At 53.0% G+C, this 13,665-nt stretch overlaps 1 protein-coding gene across 1 annotated transcript in view; it reads left to right on the top strand.

Annotated features, from left to right (window-relative positions):
- Window positions 1-13,665, top strand: part of EPHB1 (EPH receptor B1) — an 85,996-nt gene that overhangs the window by 64,084 nt on the left and 8,247 nt on the right. The window contains exons 8-16 of the mRNA XM_074912602.1: window positions 818-926; window positions 1,133-1,197; window positions 4,595-4,717; window positions 5,715-5,962; window positions 6,264-6,479; window positions 8,539-8,688; window positions 9,299-9,492; window positions 10,007-10,162; window positions 10,553-11,881. Of these exons, the coding sequence (XP_074768703.1) occupies window positions 818-926; window positions 1,133-1,197; window positions 4,595-4,717; window positions 5,715-5,962; window positions 6,264-6,479; window positions 8,539-8,688; window positions 9,299-9,492; window positions 10,007-10,162; window positions 10,553-10,661 (1,370 nt within the window). The 3' untranslated portion in view covers window positions 10,662-11,881. The remainder of the gene's footprint in view (window positions 1-817; window positions 927-1,132; window positions 1,198-4,594; window positions 4,718-5,714; window positions 5,963-6,263; window positions 6,480-8,538; window positions 8,689-9,298; window positions 9,493-10,006; window positions 10,163-10,552; window positions 11,882-13,665) is intronic.

The following is a 13,665-nucleotide window of genomic DNA, read 5'->3' as shown; positions in this document are numbered from 1 at the left end:
GCTTTCTTCTGAAGTGAATTTTATTTTAACCCTTGCTTGTGCCTGCTGGCACAGCCTGGCAGACCAGGATTGCTCCAGGCATGCCCACGCCCCCTGTGCCACCTTGGATTTCACCCCAGCCCGCTGTCAGAGGACGCAGTGGGTGGCTGAGAGGATGCAGAGGGTTTGAGGGGTGCTCACTGTGGAAGGGGTGCTGTGCTTGCTGTGGCTCTGCAAAAGGAGTTGGCTCGGGCCATCTTTTGAGATGCCATCAGACCTGCAGCAATGGCTGATTCTCCTGGGCCTCACTCTCAGGGTTAACTGTGGTGTGGTAGAATCTCCATAGTCTAATATGGGTGAGCTCCTAGCACAGCTTTCCCCAGCTGGTTTGGTTATTAATAGGGTCTCTTCTCTCCCTCTTTTCCTGGAATGTGTGGGAACTTTGCATCTATGAGACCCTGTGTTAAATTTGGTTGAAATGACCAACAGGTGTAAATTTATTGAGGGAAGAGAAACCCTGGAGACACAGACAAAGCCACCTTTTAAACCTCATCTCTTTGGGAAACTAGGCCCACACACTGATGGTTTGATTTGATTCCCAGGATCATCTCTTCCATATTTTTAACCCAAAACACATGTGAGCTGAGCATGATAGTCCTTTCTTGTACAGTGTGGCACCAGCTCATCACCTGCCTCAACCAGTGTTCCTGCTTGGATCCCCTTTGTCCCACCACCCTCACATGGGAGCAGCACCCACGGAGTCAGAGAGGGTGTTACGGGACCCCTTCCCAGGGTGATCATGCAAGGGAGAATTCACCCTGTCCCTCTTCTCTTGCAGATGACTACAAGTCAGAGCTGAGAGAGCAACTGCCTTTGATTGCAGGGTCTGCAGCGGCCGGGGTCGTCTTCATCGTCTCTCTGGTGGCCATTTCCATCGTCTGCAGCAGGTAGGTCCTGTGGGATGCTGTGTCCCTGGAAGGTGGAAGGCGTAAGACACAGCTGGGAGAGATTTGGGGTAGGAAGGGGGGAATGGGGGACCCCTGTAACTGGAGAGAGTGCCAAGCTGCCACGGCTTGCCAAGAGGGGAGCAGTTCACGGCCATCACCAGCTGCTGGTCCCTCAAGCCTGGCTGTTTTCTCCCCCCTTCTCCCAGGAAGCGCGCCTACAGCAAGGAGGCAGTGTACAGTGATAAATTACAGCACTACAGCACCGGGCGAGGTGAGTGGAGAGAAGTGGGCGGGGGAAATGCTCCTAAACCTGCACCCGGCATGTGCCCCACTCTTCCACCTTCAAATGGGTGTGGTGGGGGTGCCAGTCACTGGGAAGGGTCAACTGGATTTGGGCTGCTGATACCCTTGGAAAACAGCTAGGAGAGCCTGAGCTTGACAGGCCTTTTCCAAAGACACCTTTGTGGTTGCTGTTGTGCACCAGAATAAATTCAAGGCTCTGTTTGTGTATAACGTCTGCTCAGGTGCCCCTCCAGAAGCCAGTGGGCCATTGTGATCATTGGAAATTATAGCAAAACAGGGGGTGAGGAGTTGCCATCTGGTGCCTGCAGGCTCCATGCCCTGTCCCTGTGGGATGTAAATCCCATTTATGCTCTCCTAGAGATGCCTCCCAGGTGCACTTTGCTGCCTTGCGTGAAGAAACCATCCGTGGGTCCTGTACACTGGCTTGAGGAAAAGGGTTGGCAGTGGGATGCAGGGATGGGTGAAGGATGGCTGGGGAAGGTGGGGAGTAGGATGGGTGAGCGGAGGGGAGGGACAGAGATGGAGCGATGAGCCTGGCAAAGAAAAACATAAGGGCTGACAGGGACAGGGAGGGTTTGGAGGCAGCCAGAAGAGCCCAGCCAAGCCAGCAACAGCATGCTAGACCTCTTTTGACCTTCTCAGCTTCATTCTGAACCCTCCCAACATGATGGTGGGGCTGTGGGGGGCCATAAACCTCCCAGCAAACAATAAACTGTTTTCCAAACATCACCAGGTGGTACTTAAATATGATGGACCTGTGCTTTTCCTCCCCCTTTTCTTTGTGTTTCTGCACTGTGAGTGGCAGGGGAAGATTTATTTGATGCCTGGTGGCTAACCCATGTCAGGCTGAAAGTGGACCTTTTTTCCTCTGTTTTCCTCATTTTGAAACATTCCCCACCCCATGTGCATCCCTAGCTCACCCCAAGCACCCAAAAAAAATAGGATGCACAGATCAGGTAGGAAAGCAATGAATCGGGTGTTTGTGTTTAGTTTTTAAAACGGGGCAGCATGAGGATTGGTGCCCAAAAGCCAGGGGTGCTGGGACACCCGGACATGCAGCAAAACCCTTCCAAGGTTAGCAAGCCTCCAGGCACTCGGTTATTGCAGATGCTGGAGCAAAACAGGTGGGAAATTTGTGGTGAGCGACTAATGGAGTAACGAGTGCATCGGCTGGAACAAATCACCCGCATGTTTAGTGGCACAGCAATTACAGCCTCCCGGCACAGCTCTGCCGGCCCTCCGAGGAGCTCCCCGGGATTGCTGGCTGCCTGCTGCTGGCAAGGACTTCCCCGGGTGGGTTTTCGAGTGAGATGGGGTCTATCAGGTTGTAATTTCTCATGGTTTATCTCTGCCTCTGCTTTGCCAGGAGCTTTGAGATAGGGGAAATAGGGAAAGCCCTGTTGTAGCAGTGGTGATTCAGCAGCCAAGGGTTTTTCTCTGTCCTGACAATATTTATTCCCAAGGGAAAATGATGCTGGGAGGGACCTGACACTTGAAGTCGGGGTCACAGCGCAGAGTGCTTCAACTTTCGAAGAGTGATAAATAATTCACTGTCATCTGCAGTAGTGATACATGGCCTAATCCAGTTTCTAAGAGTATCCAGGCGATTTTAAGAATGCGAAGCTCTCTTTGCAGGCAGGCTCGGCACGAGTTGCCTTTGATGCCGTGCTCTGGTTTCCAGCATTTTGCCCAGCTTTTGCCGGCGTGGTGACGATGAGCCGGTGGCTGAGGTTTGCAGAGATGAGTAATGGGTTTGGGTGCCCTAATGCCACTCATTCGGATGGGATGGGAAGTGCAGGAGATCAGCAGGGAGCTGAGCCTGGTGTTTGCTGAGCCTGTGGGCAGACCCCAGGACACATCAGAGGGTGTTTGAAAACTTGCCTGTATTAACAGTGGGCAGGAAAATTCAGCATTATTGTCTCCTTTATTTCTTCAGTATTTTGATCAGTGAGTCAGTCTCAGTTACGATCCTGTAAATCCCTTTGTAATCCTGGCTGGAGCATCAGCTGCTCTTGTAAAAAAATTTATGGGGCAGTTAAAGTGTATGAGACAGAGCCGTAAAGGGATTTATGAACTGGGAGATGCACAGATGGCTTCATTTCAGCCTTCCCCACCCGCCTCCAAGGCACAGAGCTTTTGCCCCAGACGCCCCTTTTGGGGATGAGGATACTCCTGCCTGGTCCCTCCCGAGTCCTGTGGCCTCTGCAAACAGTTCTCCCTCAGTGGCTGTTTTGCACCAGCAGTACCCGCTGTGAGGCTGTCATGCCTCCTCCGAAATTACTTGCCAGAAAACTTGCAAAGCATTCAGGAACCAAATTAAATTCCCGGTGCGGAGCCACTCAGAGGCAATGCTGCGGTCCGTGCTGCACATCTGCTCTAGAATGGCTCCAGGAAGGGCCAGTGTGACAGGATTGTGGCCCTTGGTGAGGTCCTTAACAGTGTAATCAAATACTGTTAATCGCCGTAAGGGCTAAGTACCTCGGGCAGAGGAGGATCAGTCAGCGCTGTCCCTCCTGGTCTTCTCCAGAGATGACCTTGAGGGGCTGCTATGCCATCCTGTCTCCTTTTTGGGTAAGAAATGGCATGGGAGGCTGAATCCCCACAAGGGGACCACAGCTCATTCTGGGTCCCCTTTGGGGAGTGTGGTATCACGCCGGTGCCCTGCTGAACCCCGGGGGTGGCAGTGGCCTCACTCTGCCCTGTGACAGTGCCCCCCAGCAGCTCTGCAAGCCCCAGGGCATCCACACACAATGTCTGAAAACCCCATCTGGGGAATGTAGGGGCCTGTTTTGGTTTTTCCCTCATTTGAAAAGGGCAAGAGCCCACTTGCTGCATCTCCCTACAGTGGGGCCGGATCCTGCTGCTGCCCATTGCCGCCGTGCAAGGGACCACACACTTGTCACAGAAGCCGGCCAAACCATATTTTATGGCTCCACACAGGTTGTTGATTATAATTGCTGCACTCTGTCAATTTAGTAGCAGCCACAAAGCTATCAGAAGCCTTTTTGGATAAATATTTCTTCACTAAGGCATGGAGCCTCATAAAGCCCTCACCGTGAAGCCAGATAATTGTAGTTCATGTCTGTAGCTGCTCCCCATTGCCAGGGTGGAGTAAGAGGTAGGATAATGGCAGAGTGGAGGGCAGAGAGGGAGAGGAGGGGATGCAGGGGAGAGTTGAGCGGAGCGGGGGGACCGAAGAGGATGATAAGTGTCTGTGGAGGTGGCGCAGGTGAGCACAGCGATAGCAGCCATCATAATGGGCGTACAAAGGGCATGAGGACAGGGGGTCTCCAGTTCTTGTCCATGGCACAAATGCTCTTGGTTTCTCTCCCTTTTGCCATTGCTCCCATGTTTTCTGCAACAAGGGTCTCCAGGGATGAAGATCTACATTGATCCCTTCACTTATGAGGACCCCAATGAGGCAGTCCGCGAATTTGCCAAGGAAATCGATGTGTCCTTTGTGAAGATTGAAGAAGTCATTGGAGCAGGTGGGTCTTGCTGTCCCCTGCCTGCCCGTCCCTCTCTGCCCTCTCCACCTCTCCTGTGTGGCCAGACAGCCACCTGAAGCAATTCTGGGGGTGCACATGTGGTCCTCCAATGGGGAAACCCTCGAGGAATCCTTGAGACATCAGGCTTTCCTGGGTTTGTGATGGGTTAGGGCAGACACGAGGTTGGTTTCCTCTCTCAGAGTTCCTCTGAGGTGGGAAAGGCTCCATGAACGTATTTGCTGGGTGACTGCGGGGCCTCTTGGGATTTCCTGCTTGGCTTTTTCATGAGATAACAAGCCAGATCGCACTCCAGTCTGTGCCATATTCCCATACATATGTATATATACATACACGTGCACATATCTGTGTGTCATCTGTGCTGTTTTTATTGCCATTTTTAAATAAGTGTGTCGTACTCCTAGAAGACAAAGTGAGAAGCCAGGGGGGAAGCTGCAAAGAAGCAATGAGCTAGTTCGGTTGGGATCAAGTTCAGCGATGTATCAGCCACCCTTTGCTGCTCATCAAGGCAAAGTAACTGCAAACCTGCCTTAAATTTAATCCCTCCACAGGCATATTTTGCCTTTCTGCATTTTAAATCATTCAGCAATGAAAACAGCCCAATTATTTTCCATTCCAAGAGAAGTGATGTGCAAAAAGGCAACGGAGATTATCAACACTGACACCTTGTATTTGAGGTACTCCTTAAATGTTGATCCTTCTCGGGGTTTGCAAGAGCGGCCCCAGGTTCTGCTTCTGTTGGTGCAGGGCTCTGTCACCTTGGAGGAGGTTGCAGGCCCAAACACATCCTCAGCAGCAGACATTGCCCCTTTTAAAGAGGACAGGCAAGTAGACTTACAGAGGAGAACATTGTTGAAGTGTTAACTGGCTGACATTTCTCAGCCGGTTGGTTTGGAGACCAAGCAGCTCAAGGTACCATTACTCTTTGCAATGTTTTATGTAGAGGAGAAGGTGGTAGCGGATGGTCTTGCACTTGCAGGGGAGTTTGGAGAAGTGTATAAAGGACGCCTGAAGTTGCCCGGCAAGCGGGAGATCTACGTGGCCATCAAAACGCTCAAAGCCGGCTACTCCGAGAAGCAGCGCCGGGATTTCCTCAGCGAGGCCAGCATCATGGGGCAATTTGACCACCCCAACATCATTCGGCTGGAAGGGGTGGTGACCAAAAGCCGACCGGTCATGATCATCACAGAGTTCATGGAGAATGGGGCCCTGGACTCCTTCCTGCGGGTAAGACAAGGTGGGGCCGTGCAGGCTGTTGTTCAGCTGTAGGGTGTGGTAATGAGATGTTGGCGTCCCATCCTGTAAACCCCAGCCTGTTACCTTAGCTCGGGAGCTGGTTGCAGTGAGCCGTACACCCCCGACACACGTGTGTTTTGCTGCTGGCATACCTCTCCTTTAATCAGGCAGAGCAGGGCAGCTGGCTAGTCCTCTGGGGAGGTGCAACATCCTCCCACGTTTGGGGGTGAATGGCTGTGGTCTCGCCGTGGGGTCTGCACGTTCACCCTGTGCCTGCTCTTTCCTATCACAGCAAAACGATGGGCAGTTCACAGTGATTCAGCTGGTGGGGATGCTCAGAGGAATTGCTGCTGGGATGAAGTACCTTGCAGAGATGAATTATGTGCACCGAGATCTGGCTGCCAGGAACATCCTGGTCAACAGCAACCTGGTGTGCAAAGTGTCGGACTTTGGCCTCTCGCGCTACCTGCAGGACGATACGTCCGACCCCACCTACACCAGCTCCTTGGTATGTACCTCTCGCAAGATTTTGTCATGCTCAGCATTCCCCTGCACCTGGTGCCAGCTGAACCTGGGAGAGGGGTACTGGATGTACACCCTGGAGCTTCTACCATGGGTGGGACCATCTTGGGAGGATTCACTCATGGCCCAGAAACCCTGGCTGTGGTTCCCGCCCATCACCCTCTTTTCCTTCCTTTCTCTTCCTCACTTTTTATGAGTTTTCTGCCTCCTTCCTCCCCCAAACAACTTTCTGCCCTCACCAGTTTCCCTCTGTGGAGGGAAGGTGCACAGAGGAGTCCCTGGGCAGATGCAAAGGGGAAACAGGGAGATCACAGCATCTCCCGATGGCACAGCGATGGCATTTTAAGTCCCCTTCCCCCAGCGGTCCAGGTCCGGTCTGCCTCGCTCTGCTGGAAACTTGTTGCAGGCATTAATTAAAGAGACAAGCCTAACGGGAGCTCCACCATTCCCCAGCCACCCTTATTGTCCTTAATTAACTCATTCATAGGTAATGGCAGCCCTGCTCTCCCCTTGCTCCCCAGGGGACCCCCAGCTCCCTGCCACAGCCATCCTCTCGACAGCGAGCTTGTGAGACCCTTAGTGGTGTTAAGGATGATCAGAGGAGAAGGGGATGAGCAAACTGTTGTCTTTCTCTAATAGATTAATTTAAAGAACATGTGCTGAGTGCAAGCACACGACTCCTGCAGAAGCAGTTTCTTGGGGTGCTGAGCTGTGCCCAGCTCCAGCCTCCAAAATAGAAAACCCATGGACATGCCTTTAAGGCTGACTTAACGTTTTGGCCTGGCTGCAACCTTTTGCTCTTCCTCCCCTGCTCATGGGACATCACCCCTCACCCTGGAACTACCCCACTCCCTGCCCACACCTGTCCTGCAGGCAGTGGCCTTTGAGCAGACGCACATAATTTATTTTTTGTTCAAAGACCCCGGCAGTAGCTGCTGGGATGAGGCACGAAGTATCCTTTCTGCACCTTTAGAGATAAAAGAGATTATCTCATCTGTGTTTTTATTTAATTTAGGCCATAATAGATCTCCCTGGCAGCTGGGAAGTGATGCTGTGACTGCGATTACATCACTCTGCCTCCCACAGCAGGTTTTTAGCTCTGGGGAAAAGGCAGGAAAAACAACCTAGCAGTTAATTTTTCCATTTGTAGTTATTCAAATCAAATTTTTTGCCATTCATCCTTCAAGAGCAGCTGACACTTCTTTGGAAAGGCTACGGAAAACAATTGCGCTAAATGATTTACAATGCAATTCTGCCCCAAGTAAATACCATGCATGTCTGTGGTTTTTCCTTCATCCCTTCACTTTTTTTTTTCTGTTATTTCAGTGGTGCTTGCCCAGGGAGCAGTCCCTCTGTACGTGCTGCCCCTCTGCAGCATCCCTATCCCCTTGGCATGGCCTCCAGCCCTTCCTGTCTGGCCAGGAGCTGAGACCTGCCCTGGCTTGATGGAGTGGATTGAGATGCTGAGACTGACTTTGAGCTTTTAGGAGAAATGAGGGGCTCTCAGCCAAAGGCACTTTCCTATTCCATTGCTTTCCAAATCTCCTTTGGCGCTTAAATGTGTTTTGCTTTTTGCCTCTCACTCCAAAAGTGGGGCTGGAAGGACCTTCCAGCAGCAGTGGAAGCCCAGATGAAGTTGTAGAGGATGCTCTTAGGTTAGACCTTGTTTCCATTGAAGGCCAAGGGCTGGGGGTACCAGAGATAAGTACTACGCAGTCCTGCTTAGCCCTGTCTCCTGGGGAAGGGACCCAGGGACAGGCCACTGATGTGCTGGCTCCTGCACGGCAGCTGGAGTGGGGAGGTGGAGTGGAACAAACCCTTGGATAAACCCTTTTGTTTTGTTTAACTAAGCCCTTTTGTGCCGGTGCAAGATAAGTTCATGGAGGTGTTTTCAACTCCTGCTTCCTCATCTCTTCAGGTTCCACCTGCTCACTCCTCAGCAGGGTCCCTGGGGGGTGTGTGGTGTGGCTCTGACACTGGCTTGTGGGTGTCCGGACTCCTCTGCCAAGGGAGCAGTTTTTCAGCCTCTCTCCCTTTTTCCGTAGGGAGGAAAGATCCCCGTCAGGTGGACGGCGCCGGAGGCCATCGCCTACCGCAAGTTCACCTCGGCCAGCGATGTCTGGAGCTACGGCATCGTCATGTGGGAGGTGATGTCATTCGGAGAGAGGCCCTACTGGGACATGTCCAACCAAGACGTAAGCACTGGGGGTCATCCACACAACTCTGAGGGGTGTGGGGGGTCTTGTTCCCAAAAGAAAGCCCTGCCTGAATGCCTGTCTGCTCCTTCATGGAGCCTTGGCAGCACTTTTTGAGATGAAACAGGCTGGCGAGCGAGAGGATGCAAGAAGAGAAATTGGGAAGAAAAGCCAGTGGGCTGGTAATTGAACTTCAGGAAGCTGCAGGGCCTTTGAAAATGTTCAGAGGGTTTGCGAGCAGGGAAAGAGCTTTGGTAGTTGGACTGCTGTACTCCGATGCGATCTGCCGAGATAATGAGTGGCAGCTCTCTGCCGGGAGGAACTGCAGCGCGCGGAGCATCAGAGTGGAGATTAACCTCTGAGAGCCCCAGCTCCATTGGAGCCGGGAGCGTCTCCTCCTGCTCCCTTTGCTGATGATCAAATGGGCTGGCAGCTGCCTTCCGGCCTGCGGCAGCGCTGCCTGTAGCACCTCTGTCCACACACGCAGCTTGGCTCCGAGAGAGGAGCAGTCGGGGGTGGCTCACCCCGAGCTGCAGCTGCAGGTTTTTCCTACATGAGACATCCAAGTCCCTTGTCCTCACGTTCTGCTTGCTCGCCCGCTGCCCTGCAGGTCATCAACGCGATCGAGCAGGATTACCGGCTCCCACCGCCCATGGATTGTCCTGCCGCCCTGCACCAGCTGATGCTGGACTGCTGGCAGAAGGACCGCAACACCCGCCCGCGCTTCACCGAGATAGTCAACACCCTGGATAAAATGATCCGCAACCCGGCAAGCCTCAAAACTGTGGCTACCATCACCGCTGTGTGAGTGTCCCGGCGTGCGGGGGATGCTCTCGTGTCAGCATCCTGAGCTGCAGTGAAAGGCTCCCCGAGCGGCTCGTGCTGCCAGGGGGAGGGACAGGAATTCATAAATCGTTTGCCAGGCGCAGGGGGTTTCTGTCTTTGCTCTGCCTGACAGTCAGACAAAGAACATGTAGTTTTCAGTAGAGCAACAGCAATAATTCTTTGCTATTGATTCTTTATGGTGTGTGACCATATGGGCGCAGTGTCTGCTTTGCTGGTGCCTCCGTCCCTGTGGCTCCCACAGCTGGATTTACAACATATGGGGTTGCAAAACACGGCTTGACAGAGCAATGTGCCCATGGGACAAGCCTTTCACAGGGGCTTTCTTGTCTCAGGCATATGCTGGGAGCAGAGCAGTGCCAGGAGGAGCACAGGGGTGCAGGATTGGGGAGCATGTCTGTGCACCAGCTGAGCTCATGCATGGCAGCCCCCCGGCACTGGCCAGGCTTGTCCCCAGCGGTGTGTCCTGTTGCAGGCCTTCTCAGCCCCTCCTCGACCGCTCCATCCCCGACTTCACTGCCTTTACCTCAGTAGACGACTGGCTGAGCGCTGTGAAGATGAGCCAGTACCGGGACAGCTTCCTGACCGCTGGCTTCACCTCCCTGCAGCTTGTTGCCCAGATGACGTCCGAGTGAGTTGGGTGCTGTGCTGGGGCTGCCTGAAAGCTGGGTGCTGCCTGGGATCGGCTGGGGTTGCAGGGAGATGGGGAGGTCAGTTCAAGGCGCCTGCAAAGAAGGGGAGTGAACATCCATCACACTGGTTGGCAGAAGCACCCTGAGTCTGGAGGTGGCCGTGTTCACCATTTGGGGATCAGTGTGCAGGTGTCTCCCTGCTCTTGGTCCCACCTCGCTCCCAGTGATGCTCACGGGACTGTGCCTGGGCTCTGTGGCTGTTCTGCTGCTGAAAGGCATGGACAACCTGAGCTTATATCCCTCATTTCGCTTAGAGACAGCAAAAGAGATACACCAACCCTCAGCTGACTGTTGATATTCCTCTGTCTGTCTGTCTGTCTGTCCTCCAGAGATCTCCTGAGAATAGGGGTGACTTTGGCTGGGCACCAGAAGAAGATCCTGAACAGCGTCCAGTCCATGCGAATACAGATGAGTCAGTCTCCAACCTCTATGGCATGACGTCCCTTGTTCAACGGGGAGGGGACGGGGAGGGCACAGAGCAGAGGGGCAGAGGCGGGAGGGGAGGAACTGACGTGTGCCATGGGGCAGCGTTTGGAGAGGTGCCACCGCTGCCTGGGGACTGTGACTGCAGATGACGGATGTTCCTGGGACTCAACTCTAACTGGTGACTTCCGTTCCTCACCAACAGAAGCACACTTACCAATGTCATGGGGAACTGCATATAAATACATATAAATATGTACAAATCATATATTTAAAAAACAAAACAAAAAATCAAACACAAAAAACAATGAAGACAAACCAATGTGCATTGGGGAAGCAAACCCAAACCCTAGAGACCAGACTCCAATCCCACCACCAGTGAGCAGTGGTCGAAACTGAGAAGGAGGAAGGGAGAGGCACATGATGGAGCGTCCTGTCCAGAGAAACCACCTTCCTTTTCTTTTCTTTTCTTTTCTTCTTTCGCCCTCCCTCCCTGCCCCGGCCCTCAGTGCTCACCCCGCTCCCCTCTCTGCTCGTGGACCGGGTGGAAGTGTCCTCAGATGTCTCCGCAGCTCCCTGCTGTCCTACCTGGGTGCCGCTCCGGCAACTACCAAAGGACTTCGCTGACCACTGCATGGGGGATCCGACTCAATCCAGTTAATGTCTTCATATTGAAGAAGAGATGTACCTTCAATAGAAAACCTTGGGTTTTTTTTTTTTCTCTTTTGCTTGCATTTTTTTTGCAAAAAGGAAAAAAAAGGATAAAAAAAAACCATCCTGGAAAACGGAAAGAGGTGTTCCTGTGTGTGTGTGCGCTTGTGCGCGTGTGTACATTGTCAACCTACCGTGGACTCACTGCTTGTCCGTAACCGAAGATCACCGCTGACCCTGCGGCCAGCAGCCGGCCGGTTCCCAGCCCCTGGGAGCGGGAGGTAGCAGGGAAGTGCCCGACAGCGAAGCAAGCGCTCAGCATCCTGAGAGAGAGGAGGAGGAGGAGGATGCCAAGGGCCAGCCGGCGTGGCAGGGATGGAACGTGACTGGAGGAGCTGCCGTGTGGTTCTGACTGGGTTGGTGACTGCTGGAGAAGGGGGAGAGATGCTCTGGGAAACAGACTGCTAAGGCCTCCAGAGCCTCGGCGATATGCAGAAGATGGCTGTGGAGGACTTTTTTTCCCCATCTTGTGGACCTAAGAATTTTGATGTTGATTTACAGATTTAGGTTTCATGGCTTCAGAGGTAGGTCCATTTGTCTTGTGTACCTCTCTGTCTGTCTGTCCATCCTTCTCTGTATTTTTCTGCTCGCTTCGTTAAAGCCTCTCCCAGTGAATGTTTCCCTGTGTTTAATGTGATTTTTATCTTTTTTTTGTTCCAACGTTGGTCTCCTTTGCAAATTGATCTAGTTAAAATTACTAGACGCATGTCAGTGTTTACACAGAATATTGTAAGACTGGGCAATCTAACTTCCCTCTGTGGATCACGCTCAGAGTTTATAAAATGAATGAACTCTTAATAAGGCTTTTACTTAGACTGTTGTGTGCGAGTTGTAACGATCCATCACCGCGCTCTTGCAGGCACGGCGCTGGCAGCAAGCAGCACCCGTGTGGCAGGGGGAGTGGTGGTGCGGGCGGGCTGCCCAGCCGTGCCTCGAGGGCTGCCTGTCCCTGACGTAATTTGGTGGCACGACAAATCCTCCATCCTCCTCACACATCCATCCCTGCTGAGGGGTATCTGCTTGCGCTGTGGGGAAGCCTTGCATCCTCCTGTGCCGTGGGGATACCCCACGTCCTGCTGGGCCACAGGGATGCCCCACATCCAGCTGGGCCGTGGAGATGCCTTGTGTCTCTCTGTGCCAGGGGGGTGCCCCGTGTCTGTGCTGTGGGGGCGCCCCCTCTCCATCAGTGTCATGAGTATGCCTCATGTCTACCTGTGCTGTAGGTTTTCCCCTTGTCCGTCTTTGCCATGGGGGTGCCCCGCATCTGTCCACACCAAGGGATTGCTCCACATCCAGCCACACCATCGGGTTGCCCAGCGTCCATCTGTGCCGTGGAGATGCCTTACCAGATTTGCTTGCTGCCACCAAATGCAAGCGGACAGGCCCTTCCTCTGCTTTCTGCCAGCGCCTGTCCACGTGTCCTGGGTGTGAGCATTGTCCCCTGTGCTGGAGCCATCGGGATGCTCTCTGGCTAGGGGACCCCCATGTGTCCCGTGGGGAGCATTGCTTGGTTCGGGAGGATGGCAGGTGAAGGACCCTGGTGATGGGGTGCTCCTTACAACCTTACAATAAAGAAATTTTATTTCTTCAATCGTCTAAGGAAGATGACCCACTGCTCTGCTGAAGAACAGGAACTAACAAGATGCAGGAATGAGCTTGTTTCAAATCACTGAACTCCCCCCAGAGAAAGAGGCAGAGAAAAACACCCCTTGTTTACAACAGCAGGGACTGCTCCTCGTCCTGTCTGATAGACGATCGCTAATACCTCTCGGGATACTCGTGGCCCAAATCTGTATTCCAGGATGTTGTCACACCGAATACAACATGCAGATGGAGCGAGCGCCGTGCATACTAATATGCTGCCTCACCACATTGATATTCGCTGGCGGTGAAGGATCCTTTGTGGGCTTTTTTTATGATTTCTCTTTTATTAGAAGGAAGCTGAAGGCATTTAAAGAAACGAATGACAGCGACACGGGCTAAATATCAAAACTCCACCTTTACGACTCCCCTGCCGCGTGTTGCCCAGCCGCGCAAGCACCTGCGAGGCAGCTGGTCCTGCAGCCCCGCTCAGTGTCCTCCCCTCCCTGTGCCTGGGGCTGGAGGGACCATGCGACAGCACTGCAGCCCTTTTTTAATATAAAACCTTTAACATAAAGCATTCAGTCCTGCCTGTCCAACCCAGCAGACTGAGTATTCATGAGTGGATAAGCCAGCTATCCAGGTGCTTGGATGCTTTCCGAGATGCTGAGTCCTGCTTTACATCTTCATCCGATTTCTGTGGGCAGACGATGCTCGTCGCCTTCCC

The sequence above is a fragment of the Athene noctua genome, chromosome 8, assembly GCF_965140245.1.
Source record: "Athene noctua chromosome 8, bAthNoc1.hap1.1, whole genome shotgun sequence".
Lineage (NCBI taxonomy): Eukaryota > Metazoa > Chordata > Aves > Strigiformes > Strigidae > Athene > Athene noctua.
The sequence above is the reverse complement of the archived record's forward strand: the minus strand, read 5'-3'. Positions and strand labels throughout refer to the sequence as shown.